At 35.7% G+C, this 20,840-nt stretch overlaps 3 protein-coding genes across 5 annotated transcripts in view; 2 read left to right on the top strand and 1 right to left on the bottom strand.

Moving 5' to 3' along the window:
- LOC116306865 (dynamin-1-like protein) overlaps positions 1-2,128 on the top strand; it is a 22,410-nt gene extending 20,282 nt beyond the window's left edge. For both annotated transcript variants that reach the window (XM_089034981.1, XM_089034982.1), the window contains exon 23: positions 500-2,128. In XM_089034981.1, the coding sequence (XP_088891107.1) occupies positions 500-556 (57 nt within the window). In that variant the 3' untranslated portion in view covers positions 557-2,128. The remainder of the gene's footprint in view (positions 1-499) is intronic.
- LOC116306863 (dol-P-Man:Man(7)GlcNAc(2)-PP-Dol alpha-1,6-mannosyltransferase) lies at positions 1,730-9,775 on the bottom strand. The gene is made up of 9 exons (XM_031716987.2): positions 9,623-9,775; positions 7,614-7,746; positions 6,425-6,598; positions 5,821-6,015; positions 5,307-5,410; positions 4,320-4,546; positions 3,774-3,949; positions 2,868-2,949; positions 1,730-2,271 (listed from the first exon to the last, which is right to left on the bottom strand). Exons 1-9 carry the CDS (start codon positions 9,773-9,775, stop codon positions 2,049-2,051), a joined length of 1,467 nt encoding a protein of 488 aa, XP_031572847.2. The 3' UTR covers positions 1,730-2,048.
- Positions 9,776-10,048: 273 nt separating this feature from the next.
- LOC116306829 (uncharacterized) overlaps positions 10,049-20,840 on the top strand; it is a 46,352-nt gene continuing 35,560 nt past the window's right edge. The window contains exons 1-8 of one of the 2 annotated variants that reach the window (XM_031716948.2): positions 10,049-10,121; positions 10,223-10,355; positions 11,207-11,278; positions 12,261-12,311; positions 12,827-12,881; positions 13,079-13,216; positions 13,808-13,925; positions 14,487-15,621. In XM_031716948.2, the coding sequence (XP_031572808.2) occupies positions 10,066-10,121; positions 10,223-10,355; positions 11,207-11,278; positions 12,261-12,311; positions 12,827-12,881; positions 13,079-13,216; positions 13,808-13,925; positions 14,487-14,913 (1,050 nt within the window). In that variant the 5' untranslated portion in view covers positions 10,049-10,065 and the 3' untranslated portion in view covers positions 14,914-15,621. Of the gene's footprint in view, positions 10,122-10,222; positions 10,356-11,206; positions 11,279-12,260; positions 12,312-12,826; positions 12,882-13,078; positions 13,217-13,807; positions 13,926-14,486; positions 15,622-20,840 lie in introns of those variants that run through there. The other variant, XM_089036024.1, reaches the window with a different exon arrangement.

Raw genomic sequence — 20,840 nt, forward strand, 5'->3', positions numbered from 1 at the left:
ATGAACGTTGATTACATTTAACTTGAATGTGATGGATCTCTAAATCCTTTCGATTTAACACGGCTCTAGAGAGCGATTGAAATTATTCTAAACAGGTTTCAAGCATTGATAAGCGGTAATATGCGATGACAAATGACGGTTCACAACTAGTAAACAATAGAAAATAAACACAAGTGGAGATATACCATGATATAAGGAAATCAAAAGCTAAAAACTTACAATTTTGTCCTTCTGCTGGTGCTACATGGCTCGATGACATTAGACTATAAAATGTGTGTGTGGAACTCGCCCTAGTCCTACTCTAGCGGTTTTGGCTGCGACAGTCAGTTTCATATCTAGGACTGATATGGATTAAATTTTTGTGCTGACCCTAGCAGAGGTTGAAACTCTAAAGCGCAGCAAAGTATGACCACCTTTAATGTATTAGCGTACTTCTATGCACTGGCTTGCACTGCCATCGATTCATATTATTGCCCTTACATTATATTTTTTCTTACAGGCCCTGCAACGAGCTGGCCAAATCATTGGTGAAATCAGAGACACTCAAGTACTGTAAATGACAACCATACATGTATTCCCTTTTAAGCTTACTTTTCTTTACTGTATAATATCTATGAAGCTAGGTACACAACTACATTAACTGGAGTTTTTTACATAATATATCATGCTTGGAGTGGCGATATACGAAGAAGAAATAATGCATGTGAAACTTGGGAAAATAATATAAAATCGTGAAGTAGTCTGTCAAGAAGTTCTGACTCAAATAATACCAGCAGTAGAGAACCAAGTGACTGCTAACAACAAGATAGCCAAGTGACGAAATGGTTTCTATTAAGATTTGAATACCGATGTGTCTGTTATTATAATAGTTTTACTAATGCAAAAATGCAGTAAAACAATGAAACAAAAATAAAGTTGATACTGACAAATAGTAGCTACTTATAGTGACTTACAGTTGCTATCACTCAACCAGGACATTCATGACACAAAGACAAATATGCAAGACACCATATAATGTGTTTTTGTGTAATTATGAATCTTCTGGTTGAGTGATAGTAGCTATTAGGCCATTAAATAGCTACTTTTTGTTAGTATCAACTTTGTTTTATTTTTTTCATGGTCTTACTACATGTGCTCTAATATGTTCGAATCATTAAATGGGCTAGAATAATGTACAAAATATTATTGTTACTGTTCTTATGTAATTATCTGATTAAACCTATGAATGATATCTGGATAAAATGGAAAGTAAATCAAACCCTTCGGTGATGCTGCATACAGAATATGTTGATCCATAATGTATACATACCATCCTGGACTGAGATAGTGAACATGGTGCATTGTGGTCCAGCTCGGGTACAAACATACTGTATTTTGTTTATAATGCCTTGTGTTCATACCCAAGCTAGACCAGAATGCATATTTGACAAACTCAAAAAAGAAAGGCCTATGGGCTGGAATTTCAGAGGGTTGGTCAAGGGCACCACACAGTACTTCATGGTTCGATTCCCAGCGAGGTCGGAAATTAATTTTTCCAAATTTAATTCCAAGGGCTTTCATCCAGAATAACCTCGTTCCCAAGCACTATAACTTATCTATATTTCTATATCTTCAAGTACTTCATAGCATTTATTTTTCAGAACTTCATAGAGTTGGTTCTTGGGGTGAATGATGAATCATTGACCTCCACCAAGTTTGTGCAAGGATGTATACCAACTATTAAGACTAGTAAGGTACTTTGCCAACTTTGGCAATGAATATTTTTATTTTGGGCAAACTGTACAGTGAACTCACTATGTTATTTTCTTACTGTATATCCTGAAAGTATTCCATTTTTGAGGTAATCTAATAATTTATCAATGAATTATGGATCATGTATTTAAATAGAGGATCTTAGTACTGATAAACATTGGATTAATATTACTTTATTATTTATTGATAATCTCCTATTTCGTTTTTTACTATTCTAATTTTTTTATAAAATTTATTGATACTGCATGCTACACGTATATGAGATCAGTATTTTGTGAATGTTCTTCGTGAGATCATTATTCATTTCTCTGTAGAATACAGAGCTTCGTATCTATTTGAATCCTGATAATAAAAGGAAAGTTCTTGAGGTTGATAACCACCCTTGTAAAGCCTTTTATTTCGTCCAATACTGTGTGGGTATTTTCATAAACATCGCCGGTACATGGTGCTTCTGTTATGAGGTGGGTGAACTGATGCATCTCTGGACTTCCTTTCTTTAATCCCTCAGCTTTTGAATACCTGACAGACAAGAAAGAGGTTTAGTATGAATGATACTCAGTTTAACAACCTGGTTGAATTTGGCTCAGTTGGTTGAGCATCAGTATTTCGAGCAGGAGATCATGCAGGGTTCAATCCCTGGTCAGACCAGCACTCCGGGTCATACAAATAACTAAGAAGAAGAGGCCGCCATTGTCAAAACATTTACAAATTGATGGTTTAGTACTGTACTTTACAATGCTGAATGCATGGGTCATGTAAAATGGCAGTCCTGGTTTCTCCACACTAATTTACCCTGCATTTGAGTGACCTAAAAGAACCACTGAGGAAAAAAAACCCTGGCAGTGAGCATCCTGCCTTGGTTTTACTTTATGGAATCTATGTCTAATATTGACTATAGACAAACTAATATGCTGCACATTTGAACATCACACCATGAAATTTTAATGTAATTTATAATAATTACACTTATGATTACACTGCTAAGCGATGACAAGCTTTTTTTTTATAAGTTTGTTATGACCCTACCCTACCTAAGTTCCATCTTGTGCTGTTTTTGATAAGGAGAGGCTAAGAAGTTTGTGATTTGTACGTTGAGTATGACAAAAGACTAATACCTGATCGATGGCACATTGGATTCGCCAAACCTGGAGATCCCTGTTTCGGCAGCAGCAACACAAATATGCACATGAATGTTTCCTACCAATTAAAAAAACTGATTATCATACAACAGTTATTGGGAAGCACAGGTGGCGTAGCAGTGAGAGTACTCGCCTCTCACCAATGCGACCCGGGTTCGAGCCCCGCTGAGCTCGGTGTTGTATGTGAGTAGAGTTGTTTGTGTGTTCTCTCCTGTGCTTCGAGGGTTTTCCAGGTTCTCCAGCTTTCCTCCCTACACAAAAATCAACTCCTAAATTCCAATTGGAATTACAGTGGATGAATAGCTACTCTGTAGAAATGCCACTGTTAAATCCCATTTATTATTTATTTATTATTTATTACAGTTATCATATGAGTGAGTGGGAAACACCATGGCAAATTCTAATACATACATGCATACTTTATTATCTAGTACCTCTATTTGATAATATTTACAAGTTATAAATATGTAGATTAAAAAATCAGGTACAAGCTACCTACAATAACCTAATGGTTAACTATTGAAGAACTGGAGTGGTTGTTGCATAGGTTACTGACTTACAGCTGTAACATTAAATGGCTTCCCATAAGAATGGTTGTCATATGAGTGGGAAACTTCATTGCAAACCACAAGTCATTCTCTTGAGTATCATTTCTTTGTTTAATGATTGTGCAATGAGTAGAGACAGATATGGATACAACTCGGCAAAGAATCTTATTCACATGACTTGTAATGGGAAAACATTGAGTTGACGTATGCATATCCACATGTCTCCAATGTGCACCCCAACCATTAAACAAAGAAATTATACTCAAGAGAATGACACATGGTCTAAGGGAAAAACATTACACCCAAGGTCAAAAGGTCCATCATATCAACTGACCTGGTTTGTCTTGCAATGTTTGATGCAACCGGGTTAGAGCCACGCCCCCTGGGTAGTTGTGGTAAGACACGTATGCAAGCAAATCAGTTGCTGCAAAACTGCACAGCAGACCAGCAATTGTGCCAGGGACAATAATGGCTGATAACCAGCTTCTCCACTTGTGGTAGTGTTGATATCTGTGTATATAAGTTATGACTATTAAATGATTGATTGATTGATTGATTTAAAGATTTGTCCAAAGGCAGGTGAAGAATCCAATAGAACACTTGGTCCTCTACTAGGTATTAAACACCTAAAAAGACAATGCAAATGTTCTAAAGAAGGATGCAAATATTGCATTTAAAAAATGTACTACCTCACACCACTGAAAATAGAGCCAATCAGAATGCAGGAAAGCCTTCATATTTTTGGAGATATTCCTCTCTGCCTTCCCATTAGGCATTGCTACAATGCTTGAATTTTTCTTTCCAAGAAAAAAAATAGCTTGAAAAACAGAAATTCCAACACTGTAATAATCTACCAATCACAAAAATACCTAAGACTTACATATAATTGAGCCCACAAGCTGCTACAGTATTGAAGATAGGGAACACATATATAATGAATCGAAGTTCCTTGTGAGGTAGGAATGAGAACATGAAAACAAACACAAGGGATGGCCAAGCAAGGCTCCACGTCCTTCTTTCATGCCACAGACCAACAGGGATAAGAGGCAGGCCAAAGAGTAGAGCTCTGGGTAGAGCAGAGTAAAAGTACCACAGAAATGGTTCTGTCTGTGACGTACTGGTTAAGAAAGGTATCAGGCGTACAGAATTTGTTTTGTTTTGCAGGAAAAAATCAACATGAATTAGATTGAAAAACGTATGGTAATCAGATAGAACTGAGTCAGATTGGGATAATAATATATTGCAGCTGCGAGTTTTTAACCAAAAATAATTTTCTAATATGAGCTGCCTAAAACTTAGACACAATGTTAATGCAATACATACAGTCCTTTGACTAAACGTTGTCATTGATCGGATCATCCCTACTCGCCTAGCCCGAAAAGGGTAATGGGTAAATTACCCAGAACTTGCGTCATCCAAACTGCTCGCCAGCTTAAATCTTTGCCGTATGCTTGGGGCAGGGTTTTAGCAAATTAAATGGGATCAAAAGAAGCGAGCTCGAGACGTGTTATATAACATATGCGGCAGCTAGTAACTGTGAATTAATTATCCCCATGATCCTTTTCGGTCTAGTTGCGTAGGGATGAAGCCGATCAAACGACAACATTTAGTCAAAGGACTGTATGTTGTAACCCCCTCAAACAAAGACACTAGAAATCACAATTCTGAGAAAATTTCAAAATTTTCAGGGTTCCCCAGATTATTAGCCCCCTGCTTAAAACTATGCTCTGCTGTCCCTACATTGGGAATAAGAATGCACCTCGATCAGATTAGATAACATACAGTCTGTATTGCTCCAGCCTTTGTCATTATAATAACTCAAGTAGGTATCATTATATTAAGATAATTATAACAATTCAAAGGATACTCCCCACTGTGAGCTCTTGTTGAGCACGGCATTGAAGTAGAACACTTCTCCTTCAGGCCACAGGTATCTCTGCCAAAATACTGAGTCAATACCTACTGTCAAACCTGTATGCAAGGTTCCAGAGTTTAAAATTTCATTTTAGTTAAATGAAAAATGAATATCTAAATGTGAATGATACAAATGGGTGGACAAATGGATGAAGGAAAGAAGGAATACATGTAGATGGAAGGATGGAGGGATGGATGAATGAATGGATGAAATGAGGAGTGGATAGATAGATGGATGAATGAATGAATGGAAGGAAGGAGGGATGGATAGAGCAAAGAAGGAATGGATGGATGGATGGAAGGAGGAGTTGGTAGACAGATGGATCAATGGAGAATGGATGGATGGATGAATGTAAGGGTGATAGCATAGATCAATGGGATTCAATGTACCAGCCTGGATCAATGCATTCATGGAGAAAATAGATGGAAAATGAGATGGATGTGGATTGATTAACCATTTCTCTCACCTAGTGCTACTATTCCAGCCAAAGCAGAGTGAATAAAGGCTTTTCCTAAAGATAATCTCCTGCTTCCAAGTTCAATCAACAGCATCAAACCAAGCAGTATGCATAACTCTGTTCTAAAAACTATGATTGCAAATGCTGACGTCCAAATAAAAAGGGCATGCTTCTTAAGCAACCAATGGGTTGCTGATAAAAGAACTGGAATAAAAGAATTAAACTTGAAATTATTAGGTATAACCATCCTCAGTAGTTTATTCAGTTTGGCATTGGTCTTGCGTGGTAGACTGTGAGTTCCAGACCAATAGATCTTACCCCTAATGACGTTTCATACTGTACCTAAACCACCACAATCCTTTTCAAAATATTATTTTTCATATTTAAATGTTCAAACTCCCTTAAGAATATCAAGACAATAGTTAAAATTAGCATAACAAAAAAAAAAAGATTCTGGAATTAGCGTAGGTATAAAAAATTATCATGCTTGAGGTCTATTCATGATAATGCCAACCAATGATTTCCTGCAAAGCTAAAGTCTGTGTTTCAATGCAACCAAATTCATATGCTATACAAGCCATGTTCCTTTTAGTGCAGTGCTATAACAACTTACCAAGGCAAAGTGCAAATGTATTTGGGAGTGGTCTGGACGAGTAAAATAGAAAATGAAACTGATTCATCGTCAACAACGTCAGGAGGGTACCAATATTGGATCCAAGTTTCTTAGACACTGCTCTCTTATACAGGATGAATGCAAAGATTGTGCACAAACCAAGGGCAATTCTAACTAAAAATGTAATTAAAGGGTCATGATACAAGGAATTAGCATATACCAACTTGTGTACTTCCTAAGAACGCGCGCACTCATTGGTTAATTGGAGGTGAATATTGTACTATATTCACCTCTGAATCTCGGAATATTGAGTCGGCAACAAAATGGTATCTGCCAGCAATCGTTTTGCTACAATTTCCGATGAGGAGATTGAAAAAATGAAAGTAAATGCCATTCCTATCAATACTAAAAAGGCAACGAAGTATGGCCTAAAAGTTTTGCTAAAAGTTTTGCGTGAATTTGTCACGCAAACTAAAGGTATGTGCTAAAACAATTATTCGCCTCAGGCTCAGTGAATATGGAGAATATTTACCTCGCCGCTCGAAGACTCGAGTCTCAGTAAATATTCCCCAATATTCACTTTGCCTTCAGTGAATAATTGCTAGTTACACAGTAAAAGAAGCATAGCTGGTTATGTGTGCTGTATATATCACTGTCTATTATTGATGTGGTTCAACCATAAGGTTGTACTAGTGAATGAGACCTCCTCACATTACCCAAAATAATCATAGAAATATTCACCATAACCACAGCTTGTAGTATACCAATGGAATGTTGCTGGGTGCTGGATGGAAAACACAATGGAACAAAACAAAACAATCTCTGGATCAACATGGCTGTGATGATGTAATATGCAATAGGCCATTATTTGCATCAAACACTTATGTGCTGATATATCACTTTGATAAGGAATCAAAGTAGCCCATCACTAGGACCTTGAAAGACTATACTGGGAGGTTCATTTTTCTACCAATCTTAGTACATGTAATCTTAGTAATGGAATTTTTTGAAAAACTAAAATAGCGCTAAACATTGTTTCGTACTCCTTCAAAGGTTATAGGAATGTTTGTTCAAACCATCCAACCACCCCTAGTGACAGGCCTGCAACCTTTCTCAAGGTACTGTAGTTAGTACATAAGGTTAATTGTCTGTCCTCCTGATGGTCATCCTGATCTACAGTCCCACTTACCTACATACTGGGAGTATATCTTTGCCACTCCTATCACTTTCAATATTGTAACGAAGGGAAAAGAGAGAATAGATAGAAATAGAGGTCCAATAAATGATCTCGGAACTACTCCTGCAAACTCCAAATGATCATACTAAAAAAATATAATCAAAATGTATTATTGGTAACAAATAAATGAATCAATGGAAGGATAGGTATAAGAGATAAATGGGCAGAATATATGTAGAAAATGAATGAATGAACAAATAGATGAAATGGGATAGGATAAGATAGCTCAGGAGTAATTGGATAAGTGGGTAGATGAATGAAATAAGATACCTTTATTTGGATAGAAAAGAATAATTCTATTTATTCTCTCCTGTCCTTTTGTCCTTTTTATTGATGAATGGATGAATGAGAAGTGGTTTGGGAAAGGAAGTGATTGGTTAATGGATGGAAAGAAATGGGATAGCAAAGGAATGGATGAATGAGTGGGCAGATAACTATATGAAATGGGATAGATAAAGAATGACAGGAATGAATACATGCATGTTTAGCTGGATGTATAAATAGATGGAATGGAACACTAATGATTCAATAGTGAAAAAAAGTGAAATTTCATTCAATCCTATGAGAAAATATCGGTCAATAGAGGCTTGCCACCATCACATGTTAGTGAGTTTGAATTGAGAATTCAAGGAAATTCCCAACAATTCCCAATTTGGGAATCAGGGTTTCTTTTCCTGTGTTAGACCAGATTCAATAGTTCCTGTAGACTTTCGCAAAGTCCGCCGCCCGCTTTGTTTTTTTTTACTGGGCGCACGACGGACTTTTCGACCTTGCTTCCCGCCAAATTTACCGACCCAAAAATCAGTCGGTAAATTATAGCCAATCACAATGCTCGAAGTCCAAGCTGTCAATCACAATGTAAGATTAGTAAGATTATCTCTACGATTCCCATCGGCATCTGTCAACACAACATCTGTCTGACAACATGAGATCAATATCTGAGGCCATATCATAGGGTAAAAGTAAATTAGGATACGAAACTATAAGAGAATACCAGAAACAAAGTATAGAAGCGTATCTTTCAGGCAGAGATATCTGCACCTACAGGAGCGGGAAAAAGCCTGACATTTGAGATCGGTCCATTCGCCTTAGATTTTATGAGGTTCGGTGAGAAAAACTTAATCGAGACTGTTGTTGTTGTTGTTGTTGTTGTTGTTGTCCCCTTGGTCTCTTTAATGAAAGACCAAGTAACGTCTTTATAATCAAAGGGGATCTCTGCTTCCTATGTTGGAGACGACTAAACAATTTCCGTCTATAGTCATTGTTCGGAACTTGACTGGTGCAAAGAAAGCATATTTTTTGTTTGGACGCAGGAGATATCGCTATCCTTTCAACAGTTTTAGTTGGAGTTATAGCATCAACCATTATTATTGATAAAACATGTTTTGCTGCTCCGGATATAACATGAAGAAACAAATAAATGAAAACCACAATTCTTTAGCTCCGCCCCCGAAGGCCGACCGTCCCGTATCAAATTCGGAAATGGCGGGAAACGCAAATGAATATCCTGCAAGTTCGACAAGTCGACCTCTCGCGACTTCGTCGCTCGCAAGATTCTCGCTTCGCTCGAATTAAAAAAACGCCGAGAAAACAAGAGAGGTCGACTTGGGGCAAGTCTATAGTTCCTGTCATGGCTGCCATAACGTGATGGTGCAAAAACTCTATACCAAACTTTTGGGCTAGCTGTGGATAGAAGATGATCTGTCCCAGAAACCCCAGATGAATCCAAGCAGCATTAAGTACATCATATGTAGGATATTATACAATATCAGGGACGGATCCAGGTATTTTAGAAGGGTGTGACCAGACATTTGTCACTATAGTCACCCCTTTTACCACCACTGGATCCGCCCCTGAATTTAAAGAACATCAAATGCTTGATATATCCCACCAGATCGACGTATATAGTACAATAAAGGATCGTTATTTGACCCAACCATTTTATGAAGAATTTTTATTACCTTTTTGATATCAAATCCATGATAAAGAATGTCATGAGTAGCTTGAAGGTTGAAGCTTTCTTCCACTTTAGTAAAAGGGCAAAATACGACATAGCTTGCTGTCAACAATACTAATAAAATCTCCAGCGCAAAACTTCCACTGGAGGTTGCCATTTTGTATTTTAATGCTTCACCGCTGACCACAATTTACACAGGCAGCCCAATTCCAAATTTACTTTTCTTTATATATATATATTTTTTTAATTTCAAATTTTCAAGGTTATTGCACTCCGGATTCATAAAATGGAAATATGAAAGATTTAAATAGATAATCTATATGTTAATTTTCCTTCCTTAGGATTAAAAAATCTTTTAAAGTTGATTAGTTTTGAAATAATCAGCTGATTCGTGTGTAGCGCAGGCTCATTTACTCACGTGGAAGCTTTGTTTTCAAAGTTTTCAAGATGGCTGGATTAGGAAAACGGTCACCAAAAACACCAGAAAATACCTCCAGAGAACCGTAAGAAGACGAAAAAATACTGCTATATTGTTTATTAGTCATCTAAGGATTGATACTTTAGTGTATTTTGAATTGTTGTGTTTATTTGGGTATTTTTTTAGGTATGTTCCCTTGGGGTTTGAACCAGTTCCCTTGGGGTTTGAACCAGTGCCGTCACTTGATGAAAATAGTGAATGCCCTTCTGCGAAACTTGGAAAACACAAAGAAATGTGGTTGATTAAAGTACCTGCTGAGGTAAGGCTGATATCTGCATACTTTGAATTCTTGGGCGGCATATTACTTCATATCCGAGCCATCTTGGTTGACGATTACAAAGCTTTCCTTATCAGCTTCTCTTGTAGATCAACCAACATGGCGGCTGTAAACTACACGTATATTTTACTAAGTGTTCCCTACGTGAACCGGAGACTATGAACTACAGAATGCACTTATAATTGATATTTTCCAATAAACCCTCTGAAGTGCTGATTATTTATATATATTTTTGTTTGCAGTTTAGGAAACAAGTTATTGTAACAGCTTTTGTCATAAGCACTAGAACCCCTCCCCCCCTCCACCCCTTCGGGACTTGGAGAGAAAGTGTGATTTCATATACCCTGTTCCAGAGAGCAAGCATGATTTTATACCATATACCCTGGTCCAGAAAACATGTAGAATCCCTTAAAACCATACCCTGTTTGTCGGCATGTACCCGTATAGGGAATGTAAGGGAGTACCCCCTGGGACAAAACCAAACACTCTAAATTCTGATTCACTTGTGAGTCAGCATGCTCTGACTTAGATCAACCCAGAGATTGTCTCAGGGTTTGATCTGTGATTTAGCCATGCCTTGCCTTCGATCAGCTCAAGGGTCAATTCAGGGTTCGATCTGTAAGTTAGCTGTGTCTGACTTTGATCAATCTAAAGGTTGTTTCAGGGTCCAATCTGTGAGTTAGACATCCCCTGACTTAGATCAGCCCAAAGGTTGTTTAAGGGTCCAATCTGTGAGTAAGCCATCCCCTGACTTTGATTGGCTCAGAGGTTTGTTTTAAAAGTTAAGTAGAGATGTAATGACTTTTTAATAGAAAATATTTAATACGTTTTAGTTTGATGCAAGCAGTTTGTCAGGGAAGACTGTTGTGCTGGATGGAAGTAAGGACGTCCAATTAAAGCTCAAGGTACAGTTTGTTACCACATATATACAATTATCAATGCTGTGGATAGCTCAATAAGAGGTTAACCATAGTGATGACGTCACAAACTGATTTTTAAATATCTACAGGGCTGTCGTGACAATATATCAGATGGTATATGCATGTACTGTATGTAAAATATGATAGTGTGGAATTTCAGAGTGATAGAGTGAAAAATAGCTGAAAAATCGTAAAATCATATTCTTAACTAATAACAAGGAATATTACTTATAAGAATATAAATGTATAACAATGAGAAAATACATTATGTATACTTGTTGCTGCAAGCATTAAGTTGCCCCATGCACTACATGCATGTGGGTGTAGTCACTGCGGTGACTGTATAAGGAAATTGTGAGTGGACATGTTAAAGCATTTCTGTTAGCTACTTTAATAAGAAAATATCCCCATACATTTTCTCTCATTGTTTGTTCTAATGTGATTGGATCCAGTGCAAAATAAGAAAAAAATGTATGGGGATTTTTGAAACTCTAAATGCCCAATACTGTATTTCCATTTCTACAGCTTGCATTAGGCATAAACTTTGAGGTTACTTGAAGATATAGAAATAATGATAAGTTATAGTGCTTGGGAACGAGGTTATTCCGGGCGAAAGCCCTTGGAATTAAATTCGGAAAAATTAATTTCCGACCTCGCTGGGAATCGAACCCACGACCTTCGGTCTATTTCACCCCGACCTGCTCTCAGTCTGACCTCTAGCTCAGCTGGTAGAGCATCAGTAGTACAATTCCGAAGGTCGTGGGTTCGATTCCCAGCGAGGTCGGAAATTAATTTTTCCGAATTTAATTCCAAGGGCTTTCGCCCGGAATAACCTCGTTCCCAAGCACTATAACTTATCATTATTTCTATATCTTCATGTATTTCATAAGTGCTACGCGGTCCACATATTCTCATCTTTGAGGTTACTTGTTTATTTTGACTTTATATTTTTGCTCTTTTTTAATAGGACACTAAAGCAAGATTTGAAGTAATATCCAAGCCCATTAGCAATTCAGTGGTGAGTAGTGCATGCTTATTATGATGATGATGATGATTTGTGACTTATACAGCGCTGTTTCTATATTATGGATAATTAAAGGTGTTTTATATCGAGTTATGAATTCCAGATTGCTTTTTTGTGCAACTTACAAACATGAGAGGTTGTTAGTATGAGATGTACCTAGGCAATGAGGGTGGTTAGTGGTTCCTTTACATCCCTCTAATATTGGTTAATTATGATGAAGTATTATTTGCAGCACTTTCTCCTCAGTTATTTTAAGATCCTGAGTGTTGGTCCGGCCAGGACTCAAACCACAACCTCCCGCAGGAAAGTTTGATGCTCAATCAACTGAGCCAATCATGTGGCAGTGTGTATCTTTATAACCTTGTGTAGAACAGCCCAATGACTTAAGGATAACAGCAACGGCTTAGAGAGAGGGAGGAGTTTGCTTTTGCCTGTGAAATTAAATTGATTCAAGCAGACCTCCTGGCTGGTAAATAACATAAATTATATATATTTGATTTATTTTGCAGCCTGGCTCATGTAAAGTATTATTACCATATTCACATGATGAACCTTTATGGGCTGGTAAGTGGGGTTGGGGCCGAGATCTTATGTATATAAATTACTAAGACATTAATCAATATTAGTGGCTGGCTGCCTACCCACCTGCCTGCCTTCAACTAAATCTTTTATACTCATAAGAGGTCCCTTGCTTATTTTGTTACCGACAAGTACATGATTTCACTGTTATAAAAACACACATTTTGTTTGTTTGTCCTCAGCTAACACCTTTGATGGTAACATGAGTGTGATACAATCTGTCAGTATTCCTACACCAGATTCTCCTCCCCCGTCTGATCATTCATCTCATCATGTACAAGCACCAGACATTACATGTAGATGGAAACCGTTTGGCTATGGTAAGTACCTTTGGTCTGAAACCTCATGTCATTTTTGGGGGGAGGGGGGAGTTGTCATAGTAAAATAAAACGATTTCTGCAGAGTCCTTTTTTTCTCTCTCTCATTCATTGTTTGGCTTGACTGTTAACAGTCCTCGTAACTCAGTCAAGTCAAGTTTTTTTTGCCTAACTTGGTCGCGTGGGAGTGAGTCAAGCAGCACTCCGAAGAGGATGGTCACTGAAGTGAATTCGGAAAAGGTCTATTGTGACTGAAAGCAGCCTAAACTAATTAATCTATCTTGCATAATAAACTATTGATGGGGAGGGGGGAGGGGGGTCTACTCACCATCCCCAGGCTATTATGTTAACTATTAATACCTTATTCCACTTAATTTTCGCGTCACTTAATTTTCGCGAATTTCGCGATTTGAAAAATATCGAAATAAAGTCAAGCGAAAATTAGGAAGCGCGAAGTGACTTAGTTTTCACCTAAATCAAAAAATCGCGAAAATTAAGTGTCGCGAAAATTTTAAAAGTGGAATAAGGTAGCTAATGTAATCGTATTGGGACTCATATGTTGTGTACTAAAGCACTGATTGACTTTGTTACTAGAAAAGCCATTTTCTTCTCTACAACAAACTAAAAAAGCAAAGAAAAAACATGCAAACAAAAGTCAAGAGGATCATAAAACTGCTTTTGGATTTAATCAAAAGAAGAAAACTTCTGAAATGTAAGTACATCAATTTTGTTACATTAGTACTGTCTGTATGTAAAGTCATTCTCTATCCCATCCAGTCAATGGTGGAACACTGTACTGTATAGTACAGGGGGGAGCAAGGCAGTCAAAACAGCAAGGCTCTTTGTAAGGGTTGCTGTTAGAATCTTTAAATGACGGCTTAAAGGTTAATAAAGGGCTCATTTAATTTCCACACACTACACACACAAAAGTAAACTATAAATTACGAAAATAATATAAATGTGGATATTGCAATAGAAAACACCCAGCCAATGGGTTAAACGAATTTATTATTTTATATAATCATAGCGATATTATCAATTTAAAAGACCGTAAAATTTATCATTTTTATGAAATCGAATTGTGAACTTGACGAATTCTCCTTTGGGACGTGCGTTTTTATTTCTAAATTTTACTCAAAACTGAGCAAAATACTTGTAATAATCAACGAATGAGCCGAGAAAATGAACTAGGTAAAACGTAAGTTAAAATCGATGCAAAAAAACATATAACTTCTTACAAAAATAAAATAAAATTTCTTGGGCGTGAATTTAGCCACCACAAACAAGAAGCCGAGAGGAAGGACAAAAAGAAAAAGGAGAAAGAAAAAATCAAAATCAAACAAGAAAAAAGTGACAAAGAAGAGCACTCGCCTGTGAAAAGCAAACAAGAAGCCGAGAGGAAGGACAAAAAGAAAAAGGAGAAAGAAAAAATCAAAATCAAACAAGAAAAAAGTGGTAAAGAAGAGCACTCGCCTGCGAAAAGCAAGAAAATTAAAACCGAAAAAACGTCGCCTGAGAACAAAGTCCGAGTCAAGATTGAAAAACTTTCACCAAAGAAAGAGAAAAGTAGAGAAGAGAAGGAGAAAGAGAAAAAGAGCTTGTCTTTCATTCCTCCGGATGTGAATGTAAAGACAGAAAGGCCATCTGAGGAAGAAGGAGAAACACCAAAAAAGAAAAGAAAGAAAGAAAAACGAAAATAAATGTAAATGAATAATGATATACAAATTTTTTTTGGTTAACATTTAATAAACTTTTTTTCAAATAGTCAAAATATTTACAAGAATTTATGAATTACGGTGACATCATTTACGGCAGTGATAGTGTTTGTCATATATTGGAAGCCATTTAGTTGCCACGCTACCACATTTCACACTTATTTATTTATCTGAAGTGGGTCCTGTAAGATTTGAAAAACTCTCCAATCGTTGAAAGTATAACTTGTTACTATGAAACTATTTTTCGAAAATCCATCAGATAAAAATGTTTTATCTGAAGTGAGTCCTACAACATTTTGCTGGATTCAACGTCAATCAAAGAGATAATGTATTCATATTGCATGAAGTTTGAACTAGTTCACGAGCTTCAAGCAGAGAGCTTCAAAAAGCGCGCTTTTTCTCCAAAAAAAAACTTTTTAATCACCGTACAAAATTAGAACTTGACACTATAAAACTAATTTTTGGTATATTTGCATAGTTTATTATGAATATCTATCAGGAAAAAAATATCTGAAGCGAGTCCTGCAACATTTTACTGGATTCATTGTCAATCAGAAAGATAATGTATTCATCCCACTTTAGTTTGAACGTCAGGTTCAAGGCAAAAGCGTAAGAAATTAAGATAAAATATTCAATATCATGAATTAAATCAGAGGGTAACGAGAGCCTAAAATATCTAATTATTCGTTTTCATTAAACTTTGAAGATTTGAATATTGAATGGATAGAACTGTGGTGAAATAATGATAGAGTATAAGATTTTTTCATAGCTGTCTAAAGACATCAACCTTTTTCTTTTTCATATCTCTCGTTTTTTTTGTTTTTTGTTTTTGTTTTTTTTTTGTTTTTTTTTTCATCCGTCTCTTTCGATAATCGACCGCGTCGTTTCAATGGCTTGGGATTTTTCTTTTTCAAATCTTCATTTAACCGTTTGCCTTAATGTTTATGATAATTATTGAAACCTCATTGTTATGGCTGCTTCATTAAAAAGGTCTTGCTTAGCTTTATCGATTTTCCAAAACAAAGAGGTCTTAAAGAAAAACAATCTTTTTTTGAGGAAACTGATTGAAAGTGTTATTTTAAATAATATTTTTTTCGCTTATACTTCTGCTTGTTGTTGTCCCCCTTCATCACACGGGATGGCCGGATGGCATGCAGAGCTCAAACTCCAGACATATTTCATAACAAAGGTCTCGATAACGCATCACCTGACTGTACCAAACGTGTTAAAACTTGTTATCTATGATGGGTTAATTCAGATGGTTTTCCTTTGTTCGTTCGTTTGTTTTTTTCAGAAAAAATCTGTTAACATTTGGTTAGCTACGATTTCAAGCTCACGCCCCCTCATGTGAGCCCATACAAATTATGTCTCTAAAACACGGTTTTTGGATCTTTTCTCAAAATAATGACTATCTAGGCAAAAAAACAGAAGTGGATTCAGTTAATTCAACTATTCACGGACTGTATTATATGGTTTAGATTGAATTCCATTGAAAAAAAACCACCGTACTTTTTGAGTTGAATGTACGCTATTGGATGTATTTTACAAGAGAAAATTCATGACATAACCGGGGTCAAGCTAGAAAATCGTCTCTCCTTGAAATGAAACAGAACCTGTCAAAAAAACAGAAGTGGATTTGAAAACCCCGGGCTTTCCTGAACATTTTGGTATATAATTCATAGGAATTTGTTAAAATTTAGAACCGTATTTTTGCTGATTTTATAAGCTCATACTATCTGTTGGCCTATACATTCGCCTCTTATGGTTTCTTAGGTTTCGTAGCCTCGTAAACACGCTAACTACAGTAGTTCGCGAAGAACAGAAGATTTACAAGGTCCATTTAGGATGTTGTGTCACGCAGTTTACTTGTTCTATATAACTTTACTTAAGAACAACCTTTTGTTTTGGAAAGAGAGGAAAAAGACCGAAAAGAGCAAATATTCCAAATGTATGGGCAATTTTTTCCAATGCATTTTTTGATTGATCGTTCGTTCTTTCCGATCGTTTGATCGATCGTGTGTTCGTTCGTTCGTTCGATCGATCGGTCCCCTTCGTTCGATTTTTTCTTCTTTTTTTTTCGATCGTTCTTTCGATTTTGATCGATCGTGTGTTCGTTCGTTCGTTCGATCGATCGGTGGCCTTCGTTCGATTTTTTCTTTTTTTTTTTTCGATCGTTCTTTTGATTTTTTGTTCCATCTTTCGTTTGTTCGTTCGTTCCATCTTTCGTTTGATCGTTTGATTGTTGGATCGCGTTCGTTCGATCGTTCGTTCGTCCTTGTTTTCTTTCTTTAGATTTTTTTTAGATAATTTCAAATCGAGGGACAAACATTTTTTGAAATGAGAGAATCTCTCTTTTGCCTTGTTCAATCGGGGACGAGTAAGTCATCTTTTATCAGACCGCGAGCAAGTGCTATACGTCCTATGTTTTTAACTGAATTTCTAACATACACATTTTCCTGTTTCTATTTGTGCTTGGTAATTCAGTAATTGTTCAAGCAGCTTGTTCTTAGCCTGCTTCACATCCGGATTTAACCGACAAAAATCCGCTGTGAAGCAGGCTACTTCTTCGTATTGTCTTTTCTTTTCACTTTAGATTATCATTTTCAGCTCTGCATGTCTCGAACCAAATTATACAGTTATTGACGCCTTCTTAACGCTAGGCTTTTGTTTTCGCTTTAGAATATAGGGTAGATTTACGAACAAAAAGTTGGGCCTATACCCATGAAGATGTGTACTCAACTGACCAGTAATGAAATAAGTTGATAATGCTGAACACACAAGAATTGAGAAAGCCATTGGAAAATTAAAAAAATGGATTTCTAGTCTTATTTCGAAGACTAAATTGATCGACAAAGTAACTTGAACCATTCAGACCTTTATTTATTTTTGGCAAGCCTTGACAAATTAAGACCATTGTCCCATTTTCACTGGCTAAAACCCACCTTTTATATTTTCCCATTTTTACCTTTCCCATTCTCTTGATTTTCATTCTTATTTTTTCCTACTAAAAAAATTCTTAGACGTTCCCGTGATGGTAAATATATTTCCATTTTCCTACTGACTTGAAATATATTTTGACTATCAATTTGCAAAACTATATTTTAAATTAGTTTCCTGTTTGTTTTTGCCGACGTTTACGTGATCATCGGATACTCTCCCAAAACAAATAAATTTCGGATGTAAAAAAAATCGATTTATATTCTCAAACGTTTTCCAATTTCCTATTTGTACTGAATCAGATTTCCCGTAATTTGGAAAGAGTAGCATCTATTTCCTCCCTTAATTTCCGTTCAAAGTTGGTTTTATAGCGATTCTTCATGTGATACTTCATAAGCCTTCGTTCTTGATGTGCCAACTGGAGATCGATTGGCTGGTGAAATGAAGCTACTTGTGGCGAGCTTTTGCGACATTTGTTGGCATCTTTTTGTTGCTTTCTAATATTAAGCCGTAAAATTAAATATAAATATAAATTTATACTCACATAATCAGTTTGCCCGGAGGCTATCTCAGGGTATATAAAACTCTGAAGGTAATGTTATTACATAACTATTCGGTCAGTTCTCTTGCATGGTGGCAATAACGTTAGAATTGAATAGTTACCCATTCTTTTGGACATCGTTTGAAATTGCTTCCATTTTTAGTTCGATTCGCGTGAGGTAGCCGTACCCTTCATGACTTTGGAAAGCCCGGAGGTTGTTTCATGGTTCGATCTCTGTATTAGCTGTGCCCTGACTTTAATCAATTAGAGTTTTCGATCTGTGACCGAGTTGATTTAGCCGTCTTTAATCAGCCCAAAGGTTGCTTCAGGGTATCAATAAAAATACATTTTTCTTCTTAAAAAGGTGCAGTGATATTGCAGCTTTTACGAAAACAAAATCTAATCTTTTTCATTATCTTTTGAGGTCATAATTTGAAACTTTTTAGAATATTTAAAAAAAAAAGAAGGAAAACAGTCGAAAGCGTCAGTCGAGGACGCAAAGTTGTCTTCCATTTGCTCACAGATTTTACCATCATATACCGATCTCTGAAATCACCGTCCCTATCTTTAATTGCAAATTTACTACATACATAACTCATACATAACTCATCAGGCATTTCTATGATAACCAATGCTCCTTTGTCAGGTATTTTTAATTTAGTAAAACTGTGATGTTGGTAGGAAGTGTGTCAGTTCAAGTGTGAATTTTATAAGAACATTTTGCTGTTAGGCACCTCTTGCTACGCGGTCGTGCAATTTTGCAATCACTCGTTTGATTTCAGACCAAATCGCACTACACTCAGTTCAATTACCATCCTTGTTTAATCCGCCGTAGAAAACCGCATCTAGCCGAGCAATTTTTCTTAGTTACGGAGTTTACAAGGAAAACCTGTCGGGCTAGTGTAGATAGAGAAAATCAATGATACAGAATTATTCCTTGACTAGGTAAAGCTGGCATGCTAGTTTTTCCTTGAAACGAAACATCGTCAAGGCAATATACTGTGGGAAATAATGTTAATTGATGAGTTTAGTTCCAAATCTTTTCGCAACATAATTTCTGTCAATACGAAAATAAATTGGCAGTGTATATTTTATTGGAACCACTCGGTCAGTCAATCCAAGAAGATATAGAAGTGGTATAATTTTTTTGTTGATTCGCCAATTGAAGAGCATTGCGGACATAACGGAAACTTTTCAAGTAGTCGTTGAGGCGATTCATCCTTTGGATGCTTATTTGGGCCGGCTCTTGAATGATTCTTCATTCTGAATTTAGGTCTAAAGTATATATCATACTATACTCGTTTAGTGTGGATGCCAGTGGATACCCGATAATATAGCTCGTATGATATAATTAAAATTCATTGAATGCCCTTTTACTTACCAAAACATAGGGGCTATTGATAACGGAGTTCGTAATGCATACGAATCGATCTAAAGGAGACGAAGCAAAGACTTGATCGGTCATTGCATAATTTTTATCTCTGAAATTGTTATCTCTGAAATTATTATCTCTGAAATTATTATCTCTGAAATTATTATCTCTGAAATTATTATCTCTGAAATTATTATCTCTGAAATTATTATCTCTGAAATTATTATCTCTGAAATTATTATCTCTGAAATTATTATCTCTGAAATTATTATCTCTGAAATTATTATCTCTGAAATTATTATCTCTGAAATTATTATCTCTGAAATTATTATCTCTGAAATTATTATCTCTGAAATTATTATCTCTGAAATTATTATCTCTGAAATTATTATCTCTGATATTATTATCTCTGATATTATTATCTCTGATATTATTATCTCTGATATTATTATCTCTGATATTATTATCTCTGATATTATTATCTCTGATATTATTATCTCTGATATTATTATCTCTGATATTATTATCTCTGATATTATTATCTCTGATATTATTATCTCTGATATTATTATCTCTGATATTATTATCTCTGATATTATTATCTCTGATATTATTATCTCTGATATTATTATCTCTGACATTATTATCTCTGACATTATTATCTCTGATATTATTATCTCTGATATTATTATCTCTGATATTATTATCTCTGACATTATTATCTCTGATATTATTATCTCTGATATTATTATCTCTGATATTATTATCTCTGATATTATTATCTCTGATATTATTATCTCTGATATTATTATCTCTGATATTATTATCTCTGATATTATTATCTCTGATATTATTATCTCTGATATTATTATCTCTGATATTATTATCTCTGATATTATTATCTCTGAAATTATTATCTCTGATATTATTATCTCTGATATTATTATCTCTGAAATCTTTATCTCTGATATTATTATCTCTGATATTATTATCTCTGATATTATTATCTCTGATATTATTATCTCTGATATTATTATCTCTGATATTATTATCTCTGATATT

This window comes from Actinia tenebrosa, unplaced genomic scaffold (genome assembly GCF_029948245.1).
Source record: "Actinia tenebrosa isolate PJP-AT-01 unplaced genomic scaffold, QUT_ActTen_1.0 PGA_scaffold3__52_contigs__length_22856419, whole genome shotgun sequence".
Taxonomy (NCBI): domain Eukaryota; kingdom Metazoa; phylum Cnidaria; class Anthozoa; order Actiniaria; family Actiniidae; genus Actinia; species Actinia tenebrosa.

Coding starts and splice junctions, on each gene's coding strand:
- LOC116306863 (XM_031716987.2), bottom strand. CDS start 9,775: ATGGCAACCTCCAGTGGAAGTTTTGCGCTGGAGATTTTATTAGTATTG. Junction 6,016..6,424: donor TACATTTGCACTTTGCCTTG/GTAAGTTGTTAT, acceptor CTTTTATTCCAG/TTCTTTTATCAGCAACCCAT. Junction 3,950..4,319: donor GCTTGTGGGCTCAATTATAT/GTAAGTCTTAGG, acceptor TTATATACACAG/ATATCAACACTACCACAAGT.